The sequence below is a fragment of the Bactrocera latifrons genome, unplaced genomic scaffold (genome assembly GCF_001853355.1).
Source record: "Bactrocera latifrons isolate USDA-ARS-PBARC rearing strain unplaced genomic scaffold, ASM185335v1 scaffold_252, whole genome shotgun sequence".
Taxonomy (NCBI): domain Eukaryota; kingdom Metazoa; phylum Arthropoda; class Insecta; order Diptera; family Tephritidae; genus Bactrocera; species Bactrocera latifrons.
The window spans coordinates 64,406-90,915 of record NW_017536097.1 but is presented as its reverse complement, the minus strand read 5'-3'; the positions used below and the strand labels follow the sequence as shown (position 1 = coordinate 90,915).

Genomic DNA, 26,510 nt, shown 5'->3' with positions numbered 1-26,510 from the left:
ATCCTTTGTGCCAAATTTCATTTTAATATCTTTATTTACGGCTTAGTTATGACATTTTATAGGTTTTCGGTTTCCGCCATTTTGTGGGCGTGGCAGTGGACCGATTTTGCCCATCCCAGACGGACGGACGGACAGACAGACATCCGGATTTCAACTCTACTGGTYACCCTGATCACTTTGGTATATATAACCCTATATCTGACTCTTTTAGTTTTAGGACTTACAAACAACCGCTATGTGAACAAAACTATAATACTCTCTTTAGCAACTTTGTTGCGAGAGTATAAAAATATATGAGAATATTGGTGAGAGATAGCAGCAGATTTTGGTCCAATAATAAAACTGTTACAGTAATATTACTCCCCTAAAACACCTGCTGCGCTGAGCACAAAACCTATTCGAATTCAGAAAGGCTTCACTTGTGGCTTAGTGCCGCTTTGATTTCATTTCATAAAATTTTTGCACGAAAAATTCTAAAAATCGCACACGAATGCTTTTCAAACAGCTGCAGAAACAGCAACAGCTGAAAATATGATCGTTTTATTTGGCCTCGTCGCCGGATTCGCCAATGAATAAGCAGCTTGACCAATATGTATTTATAAACAGACAACAATWCGCAYACGAACACGCGCTGCTTTTCTTTTTTTGCTTTGCCAGCTAAATATAAAATGCTTTGCATTATTTTCGTTAAATATTTAGTTATTTAAAGGATTTGCATTTCATAGAAAAATAATTCGAGAAGAATATTAAACAATTTTTGTAGTTTTTGAATATATTTTGAATAATGTTTACAGCATATAAGGTATTTAGCACCGTCGCGATTTGGGTGTAATGGAATGATGTAAAAATTAGCGCGCCGGCCAGCAAAGCGCAGGGGTAARGAACTGTTCGAGTTGCTTTGGTGCACAATTTTTTGCATTTATTTTAGCTTCACATTATTAATGTGGCTATAATTTAATCTACGTAGGCACTAAACATGACTGCACAAACGTGTATACTATACATTCATTCGCATTGTCCGTATCGCTTACGTGGCAGGCAGTGCAAACGCGAGTCGCATTGTAATTAAAATATGTCGCTTGCTGCTTGTGGCAGTAAGAAAACACATTCATTAAATTGCAACGAGCCGATGAAAAATGGCGATTTTATGGTTTCGACTCAAATAGTTATGGGCTTGCGGTTTTTTAAGTGGATTGCCGCAGTAGCGCTTTGTGGCCATTGAAACGGCTTGGGTTGCGGGACAAAGACTCATGCGGTGAGCATATAATAAAGAACTAGAAATAAATTTTCAATTAAATAAGGTAAACAACTGTATGATATTCAATTAATATGTTGGTAGAGGCGCATAATAAATCTACCCATATCTTTAACGGCACGTCAATTCCACAATTCTAAACAAGCAGTAGCATTGATAAAAGCTTCACCTTTTCGTAATTAAAAATTTCCATAAATAATAATTAGCCGATGTGTAAATAGCTCAACGCTAATCACCTTATAAAATTCTCAGCACCGTTTATTAGCACCGCAACCGCGGCTTTACAGCATTCCCATTCCACTCGTGGTAAATATTTCAACTCTTTGGCACGCAGGTGCACTTGTTTTAGTCTGAGGAGAATATGTAAGCCGCGCCAAATCGCTTTAGCCGTTGTTTATAAAAGTGCTGACTGACGAGATTTTTGAGCGAAAAAGGGTTCCATTTAAGGCTCTTAGAATGCTGTGCCTGTCTTCGAGCGGTTCGCGTTTGCGAATGAAAAGGAATACCAATATTTGTCTTGCGCATCAAATCGAAAAAGGATGCAGAGCGAATGTAGGCCGAATGGCTGTTGTTAAGGCAAAATGTAAGCAAACTTAAGACATAAAATAAACAAGTACAAAAGCGCGCTTTTAAGCCGCTTACAAAGTATCTGGACGCACATCAACACACGTACCGCCTGCGCAGCACAAAACGGGTAAAACAAAAATGAAGTTAATGAAACGAAATATTTGTAAGCTAAAAGTGGAAATTCGACTAACTTGCCCTGACCTGCCAAATGGACGAAATAGCAGACAATGTGACGTAAATAACAATATTTTTGACATTATTTCGAATAAATTGAAACACATGCAGGCTAGGAATGACATTAGTACAACGTCATGGTTGCATTTGAATGGGCGAGGTCCGCATTTTGCGGAACTCTACGTATTCCGCCATAGTATGGAGCTAGAGAGATGAGTTATAAGAGCCGATATACAATAAGGACAAAGGGATTGGGATTTTTACAATGGATACAAATATCGAAGATAGAATTTTTCTCAAATTTTGTATTTCTAACCAAATTTTGTGTGAGGAATCAGTGTGAATGTTGGAAAAGGCTTACGCTAACTCAGGTTTATTAAAAATAAGATTCTATGAGCGGTACAAAACTTTCAAAGACGGTCGAGARATCTTTGAAAACATGCCTTGTTCTGGGCGACCTTCGACCGATGCAACTGATGAAAATATTAAAAAAGTGAATAATAGAATGCTTGAAACTCATCTGACAAGTGTTAGAGAGATGTCTCGAAACCTTTTACGAGTCTGTTCGACTGATTTGGTGGATATTTTGGGTATGAAACTTCTTCCGATAAAGCTGCATTTTTGTCAAAAAGCGCACTGCAAACAGGTCTCTTTGGACATGCTTGAACGTGCGTGAACATTATAACTGCTGATGAGACATAGACTTATGAGTTTGAAATGCAAAACGATCAACAATCATCGGAATGGTGAGAAAAAAGAGCCGAAAAAAAAATCGCCAAAGACTAAGTAGTTCATCATGAAATAATTATTTGAAGAATGAAGAAGCACATGTTTGAGCTCTTTAACCTTTTAAAAATTTGATAAGGATGACAATACTTTATGAGCTGAAGGAAGTAAGTGGAAAATCTACTATCGAATAAACACATCGAGGAATCGAAAATAGCAACCACCAATCGATGCATCACATTAAAAAACATCTACTATATAAGTAACTTTAATTTGATGAACAACCTCCCAGTATTTTCTTTTCGGCTCGGCTTCTTAAGTTAAATGGAAGCATTGTCTCCTATATTATTAGAGAAAAAATTAATCTCCATTGCCATTAAAAAGTGTAAACGCAGCAACAACAGCAAAACGTATAATGTATATAAATGCTCAAATTAATAACAACAGCAATAAGGATATCCTGCTCAGCGGCAACAACAAATATTTTCACTTCACACGCGAGCATAACATAAAGTAGCTATCTATGCTGAGCGAGAGGAGCGCAATGTATGTGAATCGTTGCTAAATTAATAAAGCGTCGAAATGAAAAGCGTGTGTGAAGGTCTATGGCACAGAGTGTGCCGTGTCGCATAGGAAATATCGGCGAAGACAGCGGGAACTTGCGGTAAGCAACAAGCAGGCTTCGGACGATGAGGGCATCCACAAAGGACGACGCGTAGCGATGGTCTCGTTCATGACGCCGTACTTGCAAGCCTTAAGTATAATTTATTATGAGCTGTGCGCCGTGGAAAGGGCAGATCAGATGCACATCTTACACATACATAGAAACAGCAATACTGCCGACAGTATTTAATGATGCCGACACGCTTCACAATGCAAATTTTTCAGTTTTGATTTTTTTCGCCTTATTTGAGTTTTATTGCTTTAGTGAGTCATRAAACTGATCAGGATTGGCGCTTTACTTGAATCATTTAAGTAATCATTTCACACAATCTACGGAGCATTATGTAACCCGGGGTTTTCTTTCCAAAAACTGTGATATGCTTGGGTTTARCTTGATTCAAAGCTTTTGACATACACTTTTTTAGTGATTCTGGTAGAACTTTTGTCAGATTAATAGAAAATGTTAACATTTTCGCATTAACTGTATCTGCGCTGACGGCGAAAAATGACAGCTTTCGTACTTTTGTGTATCCATCATTTGGCGATGATAAGCAAGACCCATTTCAGCAGGACCGTTGAATGGCTAATTTGACAGTATTTATGTGATGCATACAAATAGATGAGGGCGCTGGGCTTTGGCGGTTTGTGTGYGTTTGTGTGAATGCCTTAAAAATTTGAGAAAGGTTCATACTTTTTATGAAAGCTGCCGCTTACAATATCCGCCAACACGATACTTAACGGCTTAGGCGAGACTATGCGTTACCGCGAAATCCACGAAAACGGAACTTTATGAGCGACATGTAGCGGAGATATTAAAATTTCATTAGCATTTCATGTTAATTAATTTCATCCTGTCGGCGCATGAATTATTATCTCCTCGTACAAACATGCCTGTCTCCTCTTGCCTGTCTTGTTTACATACATATACCTCAGTAAGTGTCTGTTGGCGTATATAACGCATATAATTATGTTTTTTTTCTCTTTTATCGCTACTCGTCGGTTTAGTGTTGTATTAATCATTACAAAAAAAGTTTTGACTGTTGTCAGAACGGTTGCATTCAGTTTGGGATTAAATCATTATTCACGATAAGCAAATGAGTAAGTCAGGTGGATATTTTAGATGTGTGTATATYTAAGGTAATTCAAATACGGGTTGCTCGCGATTCCCTCAATGGCTGCCCTGTTGGCGTAATTATTTATCTGACTTTTAGGAGATTTGTGAACCAAAAAATGCAAYTAGACAGGAGTCTTCACACACTTCCTTCTTTTGATTAATTGCCAAAAGTTTTCTTTACCATTTTTATTTCACGAAAGCTGGRAGCTTGAAGATTTTCAATCGTTGTAAGGGGGTAAAACACACCTGCTCATCTTTCGAAATGGTAAGAGGCTTTATACGTGAATACTTTCAATTAGCTCTGTTTGAGACCAGGACGTTATAAACATATTTTTTTTTAATAACCGAGTAGCCAAAAAAAGCTCCTGACGTCAACCAGCTCCTGTTTCGAAAAGCTCTGTGAAGAAACAAGCACAAACCCCTGTAGAACGGCATAGAACAGCAACCTACGAACCCTTTATCATTTATGCGAAATGTTGTCGAAGCATTATTCCCGAAACGAAGMTRCAGAGCCACCCCTATTAGTMACAGAAGAATAACTATTAGCTATTGCGAAAAAAATCAAAAACTCCAAAGCGCCTGGAATATATGATATACGAAATAGAGGCCTTAAAAAAGCCATGAGAAGATTTTTTTGTATGTATTTTTGTTAATATGTATAAAAACCATTGGTAAAGCGTACGAAAGCATTGTGAGAACCTGCGGATTATCAGAGAGACAATACGTCTTTATTAAAGCAAACAGGGTTTAACAATGCGAGAAAGTAATTTCGTCTTTCCACTGACAATACTAAAGATCGATTTATGTGGGACTTTTGGCAAGGTGTAACCCCTACACATGTCTCTAGGAAATCTCTCCCCAGAGTATGCTTTAGAATATTGTATAACAAATGTATCGGACTTAAGCAACCGGATTCTTAGCGATAATATAAACAAAAACCAACAAACAGTTGCACATCAATTCGCTATCCATTCAGTATCACGTGCAACACACGATACTTGAACACGTGCCACATATGATAGCCAACACATAGGAGTCCTGTACTGTGACAACACGAGAGCACAGAAACACGACATATTATTTCCACACGCATAACAGTAGTCGCACGTACCTTCGACGCTGATGTAGGGACGTGGTGAAACATTATCGAACGAGCGATTAATAATGCCACTCTCACGTGGCGTTGCGACTGCAGGCTCACCAACGGTATCTAGGCTTTGCTGTCGGCTGTCGTTGTCCAGGACTACTTCTTGTTGTCGCGCTTCGCGGAGGTGTCCCCGCTGGCGTSCAGGCAGAGAATCCGATTCTCCCATCCCGACCGCGGTGGCGTTTGAATCAGCCACACTGCTACCAGCCAACGACCKTRTTGGTGTCGTCACCGTTTCATTACGGCAGGCGTCATGCACCCGCTCGCTCATCATCGGTTGCCAGCTGCCAGCACGTGCACAGTATGTCAAGGATGGGGATGGTGTTAAAGGGACMGCTGGCGTAGGACCTTTTATGGAGTGTTTGTCACTGTCGGCGATATGCTGTTGCCGCTCGTCGACACAGTAGTCAACATCATCATCACTACTCCCGGCATCAGCATAATGCGTGGCGGCGCTGTGCGTGAGTGCATTGTCCATTTCAATTTGCGCCTTTTCGTTGCATTGCGTGGCGATGTTATGTGGCACACTCCGCACTTTTTTCTCCCATTGCTGCTGTGATTGTGTATCCAYAGATGCACGCACCAATAAACCAACATTGTGACCTTCCACCTGTGGCACAAACTCGGYCAACTGCCTACCCGTTGCCGGCGAGCAGGCGAATTTGGTGTCGCCTAATTGAGCGCTCGAAGTGCGTTTGGAGAGCTCCACACCATGGTCACGATACGCGTGGGWAGTGTCATCAATCAGGTCGGTGATGTCGAGCGGATTCAGACCAAATGGTGAGGCGGTACGGGTMGGTGCGTTAGGTTCAATTAATGCGGCGGGATATTTGCGTGTGGGTGAGCGGTTGGCTTGCGTTGGGCATGGGCTTTTGGAGCGACTGCGTGAGCATCGAGTGGCGGTAGGTGGCTGTAGACCTGTTTTCAAAGCGGCCGGAGAGGGAGTCCTTGATTGCTGTTTGACAAACTGAAGCTTGGCTGTAGTAAGTGATTGATTGCTTGCAGTTGCTTCATCCCCGGCTTTTGCATCGGAATGCATATCGTTGTTGTCTTCGCTGTGTCTGCCTAGCTCTGAGGCAGTGGCGAATTTGGTGTCTTTAATTTGTGGCACATTGACTGTTTGCTTCCAGATTATTTGCTGCTTAAAACAGGGGCTAGGTATTTCGTAGGTRGCTTTGTACGTATCGAAACCATCCGTGCTGTTCGACTCAAGATAGTTTTTATTGTCTCCATTGATATGCACCGTTAATTTGCCTCGACGCCCGGCAATCGTTCGGCTATGTRGTCCTCCTGAAGTTAAACCCGTTATTGKTGATTCRTCTGTTACCACCTTCTGTGCAGCCAGCTGTGATGCTGTCGCTGTAGCAGTGCCGTGAGCAGCCCTTGTGGCTTCCGCAGAGTGGGCGTTAATCCTGCTGCTTGGAATTGTGATTTCACTTGATTGCGCATTCTGTTGGTCGCATGGTTTTTGGTTACTCTTTGTTATTGGTAGAATTGCTGATTGCTGTTTATTTAGTTGTTGCATTGCAAATTCTTCGGCAGGCTGTCGTTGCTCACCTAACGGATCTCTGAGACGATCTTGATTTGAGGTTGCGATTGCAATTGCAGCTACGGATTCATTGTTGTCTGAATTTTCTGGCTCTGCTTGCCTTAGTTGCTCGCAATCTCGTTGCAATGMCACATYCACCTGCAGCTTGTCAATTACCTGTCCCACCAGCTGCTCCTGCGATTGRTGCGTGGAAATATAACCAGAAACCAMACTTTTGCATAAATCTTTCGGCAAGCTTCCCGCACGGGTCAGTGGCGGYAGTGGTGGCGGTATTGGTGGAGTTGGAAATTGYGATGTTTCAGACGGTTGTTCTTGTTGGYKTTGTTGTCGTCGCAAGGACTCACTTTGCCAGCGGCTAGCGACGGTCTTATGTAGCTCGCTTCCCCCTTCGTCCGCCGCCACTGTGAGTGCTGGTCGTGCTCCAATTGTGCTTACTGTAGGCTTTTCTCTTGTCAATGTGGTTGCACGTTGTCTCGGTATGGGTGCTGTTTTTGCAGTACACAGGTCTGGGTGATTGAGTGAAACCTCCTGAAAGTGTTGTTTTTGTGTTTGTGGCTGCTTGCTTTTAGTTACTGCTGTTGTTTTTGGACCCGCTGCCGGCGTCATGCCTTGTTGCAACTGCATTAGTTGCTCATAATTGCCAACAGCATCAATCACATGTTCGTTGGTGACTTCACCTGCCGTTATTATATCGAAAGTACTTGTTGATTTAGCGCCTAATTTCGAGTTGATTTTGTGACCGAATCGACCGCTAGTATCTGCAGGCGCCTGCTGATTTTCATCTTCATCTTCATCAACCATGTTTGTAATATTAACTGGCACGTTTTCATTATCCGCATACATTTCAGTCATGGTTGGATCTTCCTTCGGCTCAGCAATGTTATTACAACTCTTATCTGCTGAGCGCTTGCAATTATTGCTGTCATCAATTTTGYCATTTACCGCTCCAATCTCGTCGCTAGCATTATACTCCTTATTGCCTTCTTCAATTCCAATTAGGACGATATTACTAGGCTTACGCCAAGGCGGAGCAGCGGCATCGTCCAGATTTTCCAATATAGTCACACGTTTCGCTAAACTTGCAGTGGGTGCAATATGGTGTTCAATCAGCAGCAATCCTTCGATATCTTTAYGATCCTTCAAAATGACTGCGTGGTCGGGAAGTGCTGCGCTCGGCTGTTTGCTTTGCACCGCAATCAGACGACGCATTAGTGGCTGTAACACACTGCCATCGTCGCCACGTCGACTTCCTAAATCGCCCGCATACTTGGCCGTCAGATTTGCTGCTGTACCATCTACCTTAATAGCGGACAAATCCTGCAGAGCCTGCTCAACCACAGGCATATTTTCCAGCACGGCAGGATGCACAAGAGCTTCCATTTCATGCAGATTGTCATCAGTGTCACTAACAATGTGCAGCSGTCGGTGTGGCAACCACTGACGGGCTATAGWGTGGAGGGGGCTCTCCRTTGCGAGCGTGGYTTCGACGCCTCGTTGGTCCAATAGCTGAGACTGTTCTGGTTGAATTTTGGTTGTTTGTGGAGCTGATTGTCGTGATGCTTTCGGSAGGGAGGTTTCGCCATCTTCATGCTCATGCCCCTGTTGTGGATGAGGTAAACTGCGATTTAGCGCGGCTTTTGCATTTTCCATGTAGGTGTCAATTTGACGCAGATGCTCGGCAATGGATTGCTGAAAGCGTCCATATTTTGTTTCGAGCGCCGCTATTTCGGCAGCATTTTTCCCCTGCAGTTCTGCTTCTGACACTTCCATTAGTTCAGAATTTCGACTTGGTCCTTCATTAGTTGGCTCCACCGTTGTCGTTGGCGCCAACCGAGCGTGTTGCATGTTTATTGTATTGCGACATGCTGCCTTTTGTTGTTGCTCTTTCTGCCGTGCCTTCGTCGCCTTGTTGTTTATTTGCCACTCATTTCCATCAGCACAATTTCGTTTGCTGTCACCAGTGGCAGCTGCGGATCTGGACGCCTCTTCTGGTGCTGTCTTTACTGTTGGTGTAATGTGTGTTTCAAACGTGTCAGGAATCTCACCAAATGGCCCATACAAGTATTCACCATCGGTATAGTAAATACCGCGAGGTCGATTGGACCGTATTCTTTGTTGGCCCTGTTGTTCTGCGGCGGCTTGTATGTTGTTTTTGGCAACTTCATTTTCGTGGGCTTTTCCCATCGCTGTCTGCTGGTTTTTTGGTTGTGCTGCATTCAATTTTATATCGGARGTATTATATATGGGTAATTGGTGTGCGTCTGAGCGTGTGAGTTTTTTGTACTGAGCCWCGTTCGGTTCGGTTGGTGGCACGTTCATTTTATGGCCACTATTGTAACGAACTTTATTATTACTCTTCCTATTAATAGGCTCACTAGCAATTGACTGCTTCGAAGATCCAGCTACTGAGGTGGATTTTTCGGTATTTGTTCTTGGCATGGTGGCGACCGTTTGCGACGATGTACGAGCAGTAACTGACGGAGGCTGCTCTTTTCTTGTCCTAGTAACTATGCCGGCCTTAAGGATCTGCGGACGTCCATCAGCTGCCGCATGTTGCAACATTTCCTCAGGGGGTGAGGGTACAATTGTAATTGCGGCGGGTATATATGCGACGGTTCGGTCATCMAAATCGATTGAACGCAAATAGATGCAAGCATCATCGTAAAGCTGATCCRCGCTAACGGTGCTAAGATCGCGACGTGGCGCTTCTTTAAGTGGTGCACGGTATTCAGGTAGGTYATGCTTCTCCAGTTCGATTGGTATGATTCTTTCGCTATTACAGCGTCGTCTTTGTTGTTGTTGTGTTTGTGTTTGGCTGGACGATTTCTGGGTTCGYTGCACCACAATTGAAGGTTCGGAACTCATGCAGGSTCCAACTTTTGGTGGCGGCGGCAGTGGTATGTCTTCCAGGTCGCCTATCGACTGTATGCCAACTGGCTCTGCTGGCAGTCTTTTACCGTTACTCTTTTGARGCTTTGCAGCTTTGGTAGCTTCGGTTTGAATTTGTCGCTTATTACTGGAAGCCAAGCCACCGTTATCATCCAAGTGCGCAGCAGTTGAACCGAATGATTGAACAGTGCCCGAGTCATCGTAACATATTTTTATTTCGGTTGCCAATTTAATGGCACGTCGCTGTACGCGCGGTGAYATGCCTTCACTCGATCTTGATTGATGGCTCGTCAGTAGCGTTGGCTTTGCCACGCCAGTGCGACTATCTCCAAAATCGCTGCTTTCGCTTTTCAGTGGCGTTACATTGAATTCGCTTGTACTGCTTACTGGTGTGATACGCGCTGCGGGACTACTGCCACCACTGGCCGCACCGCCRGCTGACCGTGGCTTTTGTGGTGGCAACTGTTCCCGTCTACGCTGTTGCTGTGCACGTCCGCGATCTAGCGACTGTGATTGTCTATTATTATTGATGGCGGCTGTTGCAACACTTTGCTTGGTGATTTGTTGTTGCTCCGATGTGGCAGCGACAATATTGTCATAACTGTGCCATTTTTTAGGCGGTCCTTCATCGCGTCGCGCCAATTGTTCGAAATAATAGCGGCGTGGCTCCACCAATCCAATATTTTCATCGGCCGCTTTTGTTTCGGGTGCGGAGAAGCCGCGCGCCACCGGCGTACTGTAATCATGTGAAGCATCGAAGCTGTTAGTGGTGGCAATATTAGTCAACTCCCCTCCCATCTCATCATTTTTTATGGCTGCAGGCCAACTGGTGGTCGCCACATTCGGCGCGATGGTGGACCCTAAAGAATCTGCAGCCGCATTGACCGATGATGTATTAGCCGTGTTATTGTACGCATTTGTCAATGTTTGTTGCGCCTTGCCAACAGCGCCAACGGTAGAGATGTTCGTGCGCGTCTCAGGGGAGCTATCGGTGACACGTGCTGATTTATTTGTCGCATTTTTCTGTAGTTTTTGCTTTYGAAACTGCAATTGCTCCATTTTATTGCGTTGCCGCAACTCGGTGGGCGTCGGTTCAATTATTCGCGTGGGACTATTGAATTTCTCACGTATCGCATCGATGCCGTGCTGCTTACAAACGCTCTCCGCGAAGTGCAATGCATTGTTTGTACAACTGCTTTTGGCTTTATGTTGTTGTTGCTTTAGTTGCTGTTCATGTCGCAATTGATGGCTTTGCTGTTCTCTCGAAGTACTACGCGAGTGTGTGAGTGATTGCGTTCCTCGGCCCACTGCCACCTCGGTCTTAGTGCTTGGAGCAATGGTTTCAGCCCTCATAGCGTAATCGCTGCACGGTGGCGGCCAGCTGTGGTCGCGTTTATGCAAATTCCTGCGTGTGGCAAGGCGATTTATCTTCAACACCGTATCACGGTCAATGGTGATGTCGTGCTGATGGCACAGGTATTGCGTTTTGATTTGCTCCAACTGCTGCTGGTGCACCGGTGTGTGCATGACTTGGTCATAGTRCTGCTCATAGTACTCAGACGCTGTAGGGTGCGGTCTGCGCTGCCGCGGGCGACTTTGCCGTTCACAAGCAACATCTGTTCGGAGCGAGCGTGTTGCAAGTTCTTCTAGATAATTTTTTTCGATTTTTTTTTTTGGTTTTTGTCGATGTCGGTCATTATAGTTGGCCATTTGTAGTTGATTGTTAGCGTTTGATTTGAATATTCGTTATTTTCCGTTAAGTTGCGGTCGCCATTGTTGTTTTCGGGGGACAAACACACGCATAAATAGACTTGCATTAATATTTTGCTTTCTATTGTGACAAATTGCACAATTAACATTAAAAATTGCCGGCGGGGATATACCATACTGGGGTTTTGAATTTTACTCGCGGACACACGTACACAGACACACATTTGAGTGTATTACAGTGAGTTATTATAATGTTTCCGTTAGATGGATAGCGTTACTTAGCAACACAGCTTGAGTACAACAACAATCTGCAACACGTACATAATTCATAAATAAAATAATTATAATATATATATATATGAAGACATGAGATTGATGATTTTCCAAAATTTCCGCTGAGATATTAAAAATTGGACTGGAAATTCCAACGCGTCAAAATTAGTAAATCATGTCTGTAATACAATTCAATGTATAAAGATCTCGAAATATCAGGTTTATAAGAGAATATTGGGTAGTCGAAAAAGTATTTTCGTATTTTGTCAATACATGATGTTGCAGTCGTTGTTGAAAAGGTGAGATTTAAAGCTTCATTTAGCCAAAAAAAAAAAAATAAATAAATTGAAGAAGTTGAAAAAAGTTACAGCTGTTCAAAAATGAGTGAAAATAATGAAGAAACTCACTATATTTTGAAATTTTTGTATAAAAAAGGTAAGAATGGCATGAATGCCAGCAATGAAATTCCCGAAGTTTGCGAAGACGATGCTGTATCGGTTCGTGTAKCACAACWATKGTTCGSTCGCTTCCGTTCCGRGAACTTCGATGTGAAAGACCTYGCTCTGGTCGAYCWATCMTTGAAAAWGTCGATGAARTTATGGAAAATATTGRCCAGGACCKTCACATAAGTAGCCATGACATCGCTAAGGAACTTAATATTCATCATCAAACGGTTGGAACCATTTAAAAAAAGCTGGCTACAAAGAAAAAACTCGATGTTTGGGTACCACATGAACTGTCTGTGAAAAATTTAATAGATCATCCACTATGAGCTGCTCTACCCTAGTCGAACGATTTTACTGTCAAAAACTGGTGAGATCTAAGTATGCAATCGAAAAAAGCGACCAGAATTGATCAACAAAAAGMGCTTCGTCTTCCATCAGGACAACGCTAGAAMACACGCATCATTGATGACTCGGCAAAAACTGAGAGAGCTTGGCTGRGAAGTTTTGACGCATCCACAATATAACACTGACATTGCACCATTTGTTTCGGTCAATGCAGAACTCTCTTAATGAAGWAAGGCTTGCTTCAAGAGAATTCTGAGAAAATGACTTGTCGYAGTTTTTCGCCGAGAAACCGGAAWACACTTACACAGTGAATCTATTGTTTCGAGCAGAAAAAAATTTCAAAAAGTGTTCGATAAAAATGGTACATTTTTAGTTCATTATAAATATAAAAAGAAATGAGTTGAAGTTTAATTAGAAATACGAAAATACTTTTTCGACTACCCTGAATAAAAACATTCGAAAAGATATGAAAATGTGGCTARGGAACTTAATATTACCACAAGAATTGTATTCAGTATAATTGTGATATTTTTGAAGATTTTTGCGACATTGTATTTTCACACACTTTGTTAATCGAATTTTCGAAAAGCGGCARTGCTGCTATCTTCTTATAATTTCATAATGATGCCAACTTGTCATTGTTGTTTTTAATCTTTTTTTTCAATTTAACCAGCTGCTGCTTAGCTCGCTGAAATATTTATGGATCATACGCAAACCCAGCAGTCCAATCGACTAGTTATCAATTACTTTGCAACTAGTATGCATTGCAAGCGTATACAATCCATCCTGTATTTATGTGTTTTATTCAGGTATCGGATCGTTCTATACTTGGTATAAGTCAGCTGTTTTGCTATCCAGTTTATATTTTATAACCAGACATACCTATGTGAAATGTATGTCTGCTTATAAAATGCTATATTTCATGACTAGTTTGCTGCTTATTTAAAGGTATTTAGGTGTGCGTACACATCTATTAGTATTTATACTATATATATATACACACAGATGGCAACGCGTCTCTCTCATATACTATGTAGCGCAAGGTGAATATTTTAAAAATAGCTGCCAAAGTGTTTCATTTATTCTTCTATTTTCGAATTGTTGTTACACATTGCTGCCGAACGTTTGCTGCAGCAACAAATTCACACTGTATCAACTAAGTGAAAATATATTCAAAAATTATATATCATAAGAAATACAGATTCGGTGCCGTTTGGAAAGTGTGGAAAATAAAGGAGAAGAAGATAGTGCTTTTGTTAGACTCTTGTTGTGTACTCAAAATGGAATATCTATACCAGCTAATTTTTAAAAATAGTTGCCCGCTGTGATTCAGCGTATCAAAAAGTTTATTTTTCGAGATTTGTAGCAAAATATTTGTGTATATTACAATGGACCAAAAATAGCAATACCAAGACTTTGTTTTTTATTTTTAAATTTAATTTTTCTCTACAAAATCTATGACGTTCCCTTAAAGTAATCCTCCTTGGCAGCAATACACTTGTGCCAGCGTTATTTTCAATCTTCGAAGCAGTTGTTTCTAACGATGCTCTGACTATTAATTGGCAACTCTCAAGCACCAATTCCTTTGAACGTGGTTCGTCGTCTATGCGTTCTCGATCCTCTTTGAATAATTAGCGAAATTTAAAGTAAAAACTATTACTATTTTTCCCACAGTAGTTTGTGGTACACATTTCTATATGCTTTTAAAGCTGAAGAGTTGTGGAAAATTAGTGTATCACAGAGCATTTCAGTTTTCTAATTATGTCCATTACAAAAGGGAAAATATTAGACAGAAATGATGAAATCGAAAACAATTTTTTGATATTTTAGCCTTTGTATGGTGCTATTTAATAAATACTGTTATATAATATAAAGCCGTTCACATCTAARGCCTGCTAGAAGTTCTTATCTGTATTTGGTGTCTTGTTTCAATATTTGGTCATGTATTTATTGCTTACGTAGATTCTGCGAACGCTTAGGCCATTTATGCCTTGCACTGTGTACAGCTGTGTACTTGTGTGTGTGTGAGTATGCTGTTATAATCCCATGTTTAAGCAACTAACAATGCATGACGCCGAAAGCTTGTTGAACTTCAAATATGGTGGTAATATTGAACAAACACACACAAACACGCACACATATGTATAACTTGACCAACATGGCAAACATAACATGAGCGCAAAACTTCTCCAACTCCGACACTTCTCTAACGATGCTCCATGCTTAGTTTGCTGAAATATGTATGTAGATATGTGTACCGCAAGAAAATGTATATAAATATGTATTCGTAACACAATGAATTAAAATTATTTACTACGAGCTTCCAATAAACACCGTGGTCTGAAATTTCTCAACGAACCAAGAGAGAGGGAGGGGGTTCTTGTAACATTTTRTGTTGTTTGGTTAAAGTTCTGAAGCCAGAAGTGGTTAAGACTTGGACATATCTGAGTTCGTAAGTGGATCTACTATTCTCTACAAAAATATTAGTACTTCCCTTCTTGTCATTTTCTGTTCCACTTTCKTTTTCGTTGTTATTGYTTTGACGGCAATAACAAAACTATTTAAGTGAAGAGCTTTCCGTTATTGTTAAATATTCTTCAATTCACCTTTGTTTGAAACAAGACTTTGCTCTGAATTTCTAGTCTTATTGCCATTATTTTCGAGAGCGATGTCAATGTGCATATTCGGGGTATCTGCAGCAAATGCTCTTGTATGCACTTGTATGTTGCCACTTCTAAGATAAGTCGCTCGAACATTAGCCATATTTTGTGGATCATGTGCGATTGCGGARATATGAGCAAACTCTCACAAACATACATATCTTCATGTGTGCATTTGTGCGTTTGTTGGCGCTGATATGTGGATATACAGAYAGTAAGCACACTTACTCAAGTTATTGTTTGCTTGCAACAAAAACCATTACCACAGTCACCCCAGTTGCTGAAGAGTCAAGCGTCTTTTAATAAGCCAGCTTGCCTATTTAAGCTATCAGCACTCTGGCAAAACGTATGCATATAAGCTGAGATGCAGAGCGAGAAAGACTTAGGGATCGTAGCATGCATGGCTGTGGAGTGGCAATGCGTGGCTGAAGTTTGCAGTTTGGCTGTAGTTAAGTGCTAATACAATGTACGGCTTTCGAGACATACATATAAGCGAACACGTGGTCGTGCAGCTGCTGGGTCAGAGTGCCTGAGTGTGGCCAGTTACCAAACGGCCACTGGCACTAAATATTGTGCGGCTGTTTAAGTGCACAAGACACTAAAGAGTTGTGTCAGCAGCAGAGATAATGAAATGTTCGCCAAAGATAAGCCCTGTTACCACATAAAAACTTGCCTTGTATGCAACAGTGATGGGCATCAGGGCAACATCATTTCCAACTTAAGCGCTTACATTTATAGAAATATTGGCTTGGCTTATTCACGAGTTTAATACGAAGAGTTAAAAACAGTGAAATCCGTTAATGTCAATACATCAGGCTAGATCAAGACTAAGTGTCTATATCAGGAGCAAGATAACTGATCCACAATGTATGGTTAGTGACAGATATGGGTCCGAAAGCCTTCAGTCAGTACAAGCACCTTCAAAAAGCTTTTGATGAGGTTAAATTCTGGCATAGTGTCTTTAAGGTTGACTCTGGTAGCTTCGTTGGGACAGATAATTGCTCTCACCGCTCATCTACACTACGATGATTAATTGAAGCGAGAAAATTTCATCTATCRTATTACCAGGCACATACAGCCTTATGCTCATGTTGCCTCTAATGTCTGGATATTGAAGCATGAACTGCAGCCGCTGCTGACCATTTGTTTGCGTCGGCAGTGAGCTAATTGAGGCTGTCGATAAATGGAGTCCTTGCCATTAATTATGGAAATTGCTCTAACTCAGCGCCAACTGGCACGAAAGTTGCAATTAAATTGCCAAACTGATTTTGAAATTTGGAAATCAAGTATCGTTCCAAAATATGCAGGAAACAAAAGCTTACGAAATTAAGTGCTTATCTAAGCTTATAAATGAGTAAATAAGTTTTCAATCAATCAAAATAAATAGCAAAGCTGTGCGAGTGTAACAATAAATGAACGACGTGCRAAATTTTCATTTGTTTCCATACTCACGCGAACAGGTGTACGCATGCACAAACATGCACAACTTCAATGAAAATGAGCAACTGCACATTCACACACAGCGCCTGGCTCATTAGATCCRAAATGCAAATTACTCATACGCCATGTATAYCGTACGTACAAGCAAACGTACACACATACATACGCGTGTATTTATTTGTCTCTAATTGGGAGTGAGGTTGTGCAAATAGTGCCACAGCAGCTCTCCTGCGGAGCACGTGCCCCGGCATCGAACATCGCTTGCATAAGTATTTACATATGTGTGTATGTGCATTCGTAATACCAGTTACCAGTTACCAGTAACTGTAGTATTTGTTGTTACTTTAAATACAAACTTGTTTGTGCTTTGCGCCTTATTATGAAGTAATTTGGCAAATAATAAATTTTGTCGCAAAGGCACGTGCCAAGCGGCACACATACATACACACTGATCATCAATACGCAATCCCTTCGAATTTGTGTATGTGTGCTTGACTGTGGGTGTGTGTGCGCGCTATGATTTGTTGCTATGACTGTCGTGGTATATAGGAGTGTGGTAGTATTGTTTCGTTGTTGTTTTGGCTTTAAATCACCATTTCATTTGCATAAATTACAAATTCAGTGGAGCTTACACGCATTACAGTATTTATTATGTTGTAAGCTTACAACAGGCTTACACTTTATGCATAATGCGCATATTAGCCTGTTGCTCAGTAAAATGGAAAATTATGAATTTATTAAATATTAAAATTTTTTGCACACGCACACAAATATGAGAGTCACATGACATATTTGGAGCCTATTGCTTGCGGTGGACTGCGTGGTGGCAAGCATATTGCACTGGGCAACTCGGTATGTTGCTGGTAATCTCGGTTAGCGGAGGTTGTTGTACTTAACAAATAATGATGATTTTTGAAAAAGAGCGCAAGGAAGTCAAATAGTGCTGCAAACTGAAGGAGGCGCTTCAAAGCGGTTTTTCCTAAAGCGAAGTGTTGTCATTGTAGCGCGCCTCGTGCTGCAAGAGAGGCAGCCTTTGGGGCTGCGTGAGTCGCGCTCTGAAGCTAGAAAGTTTTTGAATGCTCTCGAACTGCGCAATCAATTGGGAAATTGTGAGTAAGCAATTTCMTATACTTACCACCTTCTACCCACCGCTCAACTAATTGGCTGTGAGGCAAAGTCATTCGCTAGAGTTCTGCACTTCGCTGTAGCTGTTTTGTTGTTTTTGTATTTGTCATTSCTTACACAAGTGAAAAACTTAATTGAACAGCAACACGCTCATGGATCTTTCAAGCAATTTGAGTTTAATTAAAATTTATKTGCATGCCTGTAGCTTTCACTTGTGTATGTGTATGTGTGTGCATGTATTTATATACAAACACGCATGTGTGTCTGCCTGCATTTGGTGAACCATTAAAAGTTGCAAAAATAAAATGAGTTGTTTCTCCTGCTTCGCACTGCAAGGCTGCTGATAAGAATCAGCGAATTATTGCTAAAAGGGAAGACAAAACTTCTCTTCGACTTTCGTTTACAGAGGGTGAGCCTTAGCGTAAACTGATTTTTGTTTAAATGTGTTTAAAGATTTTTCTCACCAATACTTGCTAGTGAACAGACCCATATATGCAGATAGCCTGCTTAGCTTAGAAAAAGAAGCTTAGTCKAGAAGACCATGAATGACTTGCGGTTTTACCGTAATATTAATGTGCATGTGCACAAATATTGAGTAGTCGAAAAAGTCTTTTCGTATTCGTTCAATAGATGTCGTCGCAGTCGTATATCTCCAGTGCTAAAGTAAGAGTAAAAAAAATAAATTCGGGGAAGTCGAAAAAAGTTACAGCTGATCAAAAATGAGTGTATCAGTTCGTGTAGCACAACAATGGTTCGCTCACTTCCGTTCTGGAAATTTCGACGTGAAAGATGCACCACGCTCTRGTCGACCTATCGTTGAAAAAGTCGATGAAATTATGGAAAACATTGACYAGGACTGTTACATAAGCAGCCATGACATCGTTAAGTAATTTAACGTTCACCATCAAACAGTTTTGAACCATTTAAAAAAGGTGAAAATTAAAAAAGCAAAAATAAGTTGAAGTTTTATTAGAAACACGAAAAGACTTTGTCCAGTACCCTATAATACCGCAAGTAGAGCTGGTAGCGGTTGCAAAGGTTTTTGGAAACTGTTATTTTGATGGAGTACTTCTAGGCTAGCCGAGGCATTAGCTAGTAGCTCCCCGCAAGCAWTGCGAACAATTGGTTCAACGAAWACATTAAAACTGTGTAGAAATTATGGCATTTTGTTCACTTTGTTTAAAGATAATTTTCCGTCATTGTCGTTTTGTTCGGAATTTAACTGTCAGCGTTGGCAACGCACCGCTCCCAACACAACAAATTCTTTATTTTACGTCAACATGGTTATAAGGTAAAAGGAAACTAAACAAACGGACTCATATGGTTTCCCTGCGAACTTAGTGAATCAATAATGCAACGAAAATATAAGCTGTTAACATCGCAACAACTGGCAAGTAGGGGCGCAGATAGTCCGTGAGTTCACGAACGACTATTGTTGCGAACTAAGTTTAGTTACTTACTTGTAACCTCTACTAGGCTTTGGCGAACTAGCTCGCGCGCTCTACCCGTCCACCCTCGGCCGTTTGGTATTTCTTTTTATCTGCATAGTAGTTGGAAACTTTTTGCATTCAGCGCTAAACTTCGCCGGCCGCTGCCTAACTTCGGCTAGTTCGACAAGCGCGCGAGGCGGGTGGGAGTCGGAGAGCGTATGGTTAGATGAGTACACTAGGCATGCCGCACATAAACACATAAACTGTCTTATGCAGCGTGTTGCTTTACACAAAACAAAGTTACCGAGGCATTTTTTGAACGATTAACTGCAGCCAGTATGTGTGTGTGCGGCATGTTCGGCTGCGTGCTGCATATGCGCATTTGAACGTGCGAGTTTAACAATTAGAAACTTTGAAGTTTGCGCAAGTTCGYTTCGTGCGTTCGCCGCTTTGCCACGGCCTTACTCGGCAGCGATCAWCTTGACTGCCAAATGGCCAAGTTACTTAGTTAGCCGAGCCCAGTTGATTGGACCGCAAGCAGGAAGGACGCTAGTTTAGTGATTTAGCGTAGAAGTCCATTAAACACTGTTGCAACACGAATTTTCTCTCGTAAGTACACAACCTTTTGTTTATACGCTTGCAACGCGATGCAGAGGGTATAATAGTTTTATCACATTAACTGATACGCTTGTGTTGAAATTGAGAAATCTTTATGAAAGTTCGGACACATGTTGCACCGCGCTCTAATACTAGCAACGAGCAAGATCGAGAAGGCTTAAGAATCTATCAGTTAAAAAGCTGTAAAACAGTTTTGTTGCTCAATAATCAGCGCGGCATTAACATTMAACATTCTAAAAATATATTAATGCAGACATATTGAGGACATCAACGCGCCCATAATTGGTCGAAATTGTGTTCGGCAGCGCCCTTACTTAGCGCTCCCTTGCTTGTTTTATTTCGCCTTTGTTCAACACCATTTATGTACAASTTTCGGCCGTGTAGTTACAGTGTTTATCGAAGTTTTTCGGAGTTTGTTTGCAGTTGTTGGCTRCGAGTTGCACCAATTTAGTCTGGAATTACCTATTTGCATGTTTTTGTTGGCGGTTCGCTTTGTTGTTTGTTGCAGACCAACTTTCCTCTCGCCATAAATTTTGCCTTTTCGTTTTAGTGTTGAGCGTAAATTATCGGCGTTTTCGAGAATTACGGCGAACTTTAAAAATTATGTGAACGGGTAAGCAATGGCGMAGTTAGGATGCAACCGAATATTAAATGCGCTTGCAATTAAGGAAAATGTGATTTACTTCAATAATTTTAAAGTGTGGAAAATAGCCGAAATATTTTCAATAGTGGTAATGCCTAAGTGCCACACGTGGTTAGAGTGAATCGTTGCTGAAAGAACGGTTACTCCTAATCGATTTCTTCAAAACCATAAGCATTGCCCGAACTTGCGAACTGTCATTGTTGCTGTGTGATACTATAACTTTTGTGATGTTTAGTTTTCATGAACTCGTACTTTTTAAGGGCTGTTCTTGGATTGGATTTCCTTTGTCAAAAACCGCTATTTTGTTGAAAGACACTGAACCGTGGAAATTATTTGCAACATCAAAACTGCAAAATTTGTATTTCTGTCTCTGTGTATTTTCCGCAAAATAATTTACAAATACGACTTTCTTTGCACTTTTTTGCACTTACTTACACTTCTAAGCAACTGTGTGCTCGTTATGAGCCCCTTACACAKGCTACATTATTTGGAAGGGTTTGTGTGGACTGTCACATTTTTAACAATAAGAAAAACGTTTCCAATAAGGGGAACACGGGTTCAAAGATGACACATTTTTCGCAATGTTTCTTACACAAAAATCCAAAACACAAATAACAAAAGATATTGACTTACCGCATTTAATTTGCTCTTCTTCTTCAACGGCCCGCAAAACAGCTGAGTTAGCCAATGTTTTGGTAATTTCGGGATCAACTTCAATCCTGCAAAAGACCAAATGTTAAGATTATTAAATAAAGACTTTTAGCAAAGTAAGCTTGAAAAACGACAGCGAGTGACGGCAAATAAAAACGAGCCTTTAAATTTGAGCTCCAAACGAGCTTTGCTTACTAATTAGTCGAGTTTGTAAGAGTTTTTTTTAGATGGTACACTTAAGTATTTGGTGTTTTTAAAAGGAAAGCTGAGCTCTGAATTTTATCATCCACTTTGGTATATGTAACGGGTGAATCAATAGAGGTACTTTTTTCAAATGCCTGACAGATTAGCCGTGAGTCGTGGCAATCCATCATATTTGGCATTTCTAATGAAAACACTTACGCTTGAACAACATTTAAAAATCATTCAACTCTATTACGAAAATTCAAGTTCTACAAAGAACTTTTGGTCAACATAATAGGCCTACTATTTGCAACGCCATTATGCATCTTGGGAAACAGAATTCATTATTCTATAATAGTCGACCGAAAAGACCACGTCCAGCACGCAGAGAAGAAATTATAGCAGCAGTAGCTGAAAGTGTATCAGAACACCGTGGGGAGTCCATTTGGCGCCAGTTGCATCAACTCGGACGACGAGGCCTCCATATCTTAAATGAAAAGCGTACAAAATACATCGACATCGGTTTCAAGAAGATCCGACGTTTTACATACAGCTGTGTAAGCACTGAAGCCGTTCGACTTTCCCAAGTGTCAAGTGCTTCGCTCAATGGGCTCTTGTATAGTTCCATGAATATCCGACTTTTTCGAGGCAATTTTTTTTTGCTATAAGGTCCGTTTCTGGCTCAATATGTATCAAACAAGCAAAATTGCCGCATTTTGGRCGAAGAGTAACTTGAAGGGATTCAAAAGCTGCTATTTCATCCAGACAAAACAACGGTTTRGTATGGCTTGTGCGCTGGTGGAATCATCGGTCCATATTTCTTCAARTAATATGTCGATGAGAACTTAACCRTTAATGGCGACCGTTATCACGCCATGATAACCGACAATTTAATACCTGAAAATGAAACTCGTGCTGTTGGGGATATTTGGTTTCAACGAAACATCACCACTTCCTACACATCGCATTAATCAATGAATCTATTGAGAGAACACTTCGGCGAGCACAACATTTTGGGGCATTAGCCTCACCAATATCATACCGTTATTCTTTTTCCTGTGGGGATATGTGAGTTCTAAGGTCAATGCGGACATTCCCGCTTCGATTCTGGCTTAGGAGTCATTCGCCAGTTACCAGTCGAAATGCTCGAACGAATCATCAAAAATTGAACACAACGGAAGGACCATTTGAGACGCGGCTACGTGTACAAAACTTCAAAGAGATTATCTTCACAAAAAAAAAAACATAAAAAAAAAAAATAATAATAATAATAGTATTCTTTCGATTGACAATAAACATTCCTCATTAAACTTGCAGTTTTTGTGTTTTTTCTTTAAAAGAGTAGGGAACCTCGAAATGGATCACCCTTTATTTATACATTTTTATCAATGCRTATKTTAACTTGTTAAGTTTTTCAGGCTGWTGTGTGAATAAGAACCCSGTTACCCGCACCTGTAAGCAATTCGAGAATGAAAAATATATTTAAATTGTGTATACTGCCCGCTTATGCAATTCTGCTTTATGTCTTTAAACCCCCGAAAAATTGGCACTCAATGGCACCGCCACGAGCCGTTAAATATATATCAGCAGCACTGGAGCAGTAGTGGAGTTTTAACTAGAATACAATGTTCATCAGTTTCAATTCCAAAACTGCCACCTACACGAGCGCTGCACAATTCTTCATCGGCTGAGAAGGAGGAGACTATGCTCGCTCCTACATATAAAGGTACTTATACTTTAAATTTATTAATCACAAAAAATGTGGAACAAATTCAAAAAAAAAAAAAAAAAAAAAAAAAAAAAAAAAACACCCACGCGCCTGTTTAGTGTGGCGGCACACATGCATTAAGAGGGGTCGAACCTGCGACACGGACATATATTAATTTTTAATTCCTTCAAACTCGAAAACTCAAAATTCCTGAGATAAAAATTCCAAATTTAAAAGGCTAATTTTTAGTTCTTATCCAAATTATTTGCCTATGAAAGTTATGTTTTTTATTTTCATTTCTGCAAGTTGCAGAGAAATTTTCAACAGAATTCGAACTGCTTGGCTGCTTCGCCCTAATCAACTCGTATTATTCGTGGCGTGTAAACGTAGAAATATGCGAAGATTGTGAAATAAGTGGCAATACGGTGGCTTATTTAATGTGCATCATGCTTGAGAATGCTGCTGCGAAAACCGCAAACAGCCCCCCTCCGTTCCGGCACAGCCGCAAGTCCGTCTRACGGCAGCTGAGGAACCGCACAACCGAGTAAGCGAGCAATCGAACAGCCGAATCAGCAAACAGTAAATAGGAGCGCAAGTGAGCAGTCAAGTGCGTCGGTGAGCAACCTTCAATGTGGCGAATATGATGGACGCAGTGGCGTGGAGCCGGGATGGAACGGCATTCATCCTACACACCATATGAATATGTATGGCGAAGACACACATGTGCATGAAATACGAGTGTGCGGCTGCAGTGCCTGCGCAWCTTGTGTGCGAGTGTGTGTGCCTGTGGTATGCCTTAAAATAAGGGAATTTATTTCGTGCATAAATTATCATATTAAATGGCAAACAGGCTGGCAGCCGACATCCAAGCGAGCAATCACAACGCCGAGCATTGCTCAAGTGTTGCTCACGCTGTGGTGAGGAGGGGGTGGCACTCACGCATGCTCGAACCCATGTGCGCACACATGCATAGTGGCTGCTGCTGTGGGGAATTGTCGATATTGCAACCAGCAGAAGTATACGCTGGCACATCTTGCTACGAATGCGCGTCTATCTGTTGGTGCCACATGCTTCGGYGCGCCGTGTCGTACATCGTTCGAGTGCTGCGGCATACAAGTGTCGCCTTAGCGGCGTGTAGATGCTGCAGATATCAGCCTTGCGCTGCATCGCACACATATTCTCATTTCTGCCGTATGCAAATTCACACATGCAAATGTACGTGTGTGCGTGCGTGTGCGTGTAGTGGATGTAATACTTGATTGCGCAATTACAAACACTCCGATTTGTGTCTGGCTGCAGTATCGGCGGTTGGGTGTGTGTGTGCGGGCAATGTATCTATGTGTGTGTGCTCATTAATTTACAATTTTAATTTCATTGATTAATTATTCTTATTCTAACTAATCGAGTAACAAGTTAAACACTCGTCCGACTAATTGAAGTGTGTGCAAGCAGGCGCTGTTGACACTTGGGTGTGTGCCTTGCTCCTTCACGCACACACGCACAAAGGCGTTTGAATGCRCTRCTGACATGTCGCCCGCCGCGTAARGGCATATGCACGAGCAGTCGTCGAGYGCCTCCTTTGCCTTTGCGTGTTGTTCATGCGATTTTCAAGGCTTCCCAGACGCGAGAAACTGACTAAATTAAAAGACACTTGTGTGAAAAATTCACCAGTTAAGCACCGGGTAAGTTGGTGGCAGCAAGCTAAGAGAGATTTGATTAAAATGTGATGACCTTGCTGCAAGCAACAACCTAGCCATATTTACGCAACCATTATTATGTTTACCTTTTCCTTAAAAATGTGCTAAAAAGGGACGGAGAGGCCCTTTAGATCGCGATTTTTACTGCATGGCTACATTCAATTCTGTGACTACATATTTATGGCACTTAATTTTGCAAGATAAGTTTGGTGTTGTCTCTGGCTCAAAGCTAAAAAGAGAAAAACGAATTTGCGAACAGTGAAAAAATTTAAAAGCTCAGGCCAAGCGCTCTTTTCCCAACGAAATAGCATTATTCAAAAAGTCTCCAATGGCAAGGGTCCACTCCGGCGCCCGCCTAAAAGCGATAATTGCAACAAAGTGCATCATTTCGCCTGACGGTGTCGGCGATCGCGTGCTTTTGCGGGAACAAATTGCCAACAAAACTTTCAACTATCACCTGCCAGACTGCAGTTAGACATGCAACTCACTTAGTTACTTATCTGTGGCCATTTGACTCGTTTGCCGTTTGCTGCATTTGGGCGATGAATTTATGACGATTTAATTTCTGTTTACCCAACAATTGTCGCAACGACAACGGTGTAGCAATTCATTGGCTGTGGAGTTTAACGAGTGTGTTAGGGCGGTAGCGCTGGTCTCGATGCGAAGCGCCGTGGCGGTATTAGCGAATTTCTCTAATAAACGCAGGTTCGTTGCAAATCGTGAATTTTCGGCACTTAATGGTCTCATGAGTGGAAGTTGGAAATAATGGGAATAATCGAGCTTTTTGGTTTATTACTTTTTGCATTTTTCAATTTTCTCTTAACGTTTCGGGCTCGAGTATCAGCTTAATTATGAACATACACTTTATACCAAAAGAGCACTGTGCACTGATTACACTGGATGTCAATAATATGATCCACACTGCAAAATATGTACACATAATCAAAGCTCTGCATGAAATATGGGCCCCTGAATACCTCTTGAACATTATAACGAGTATTTTAAAAATAGAAGGCTAATTTTTGATACGAACGAGGGCAACAAAAGMTACTCYRTCTCGAGTAAAGTACCCCAATGCTYAGTGTTAGGCYCATTCTTATAGAATGTGAAACTAATAGCATATGCGACCGGAGAATACCTTTGTAGGCCCCAGAAGTAATCTAGTAACCGATGCCCAGAGYATACTAAARTTTTGAAGGGAATACTTCACCAGCCTGCTGAATAGCTGTGAAGGCATAACACCAGTAGGAGGTGAACCCGATACCACAATCGATGACGATGGAGCAGACGTTCATTGCCGAACTATGAAGAAATCCGAATAGCAATTACCCGTATGAAGAACAATAAAGCGGTGGGGACGATGGATTGCCGGCCAAGCGATTGAAACAACTGACCACATATTCAACATGCGCCAAATCTTGGAAAAGACCCGTGAAAGGAGAATGGACACGCACCGCCTCTTCGTTGACTTCACAGCTGCTTTCGACAGCACGAAAA

The 26,510-nt window shown here is 41.3% G+C and overlaps 1 protein-coding gene across 1 annotated transcript in view; it reads right to left on the bottom strand.

Moving 5' to 3' along the window:
* The window catches only part of LOC108969422, a 124,081-nt gene that overhangs the window by 34,327 nt on the left and 63,244 nt on the right, over positions 1 to 26,510 (bottom strand). The window contains exons 2-4 of the mRNA XM_018934121.1: positions 21,408 to 21,493; positions 5,788 to 11,700; positions 5,611 to 5,757 (exon numbers count right to left, since the gene is read on the bottom strand). Coding sequence (XP_018789666.1) covers positions 5,611 to 5,757; positions 5,788 to 11,700; positions 21,408 to 21,493 — 6,146 coding nt within the window. The remainder of the gene's footprint in view (positions 1 to 5,610; positions 5,758 to 5,787; positions 11,701 to 21,407; positions 21,494 to 26,510) is intronic.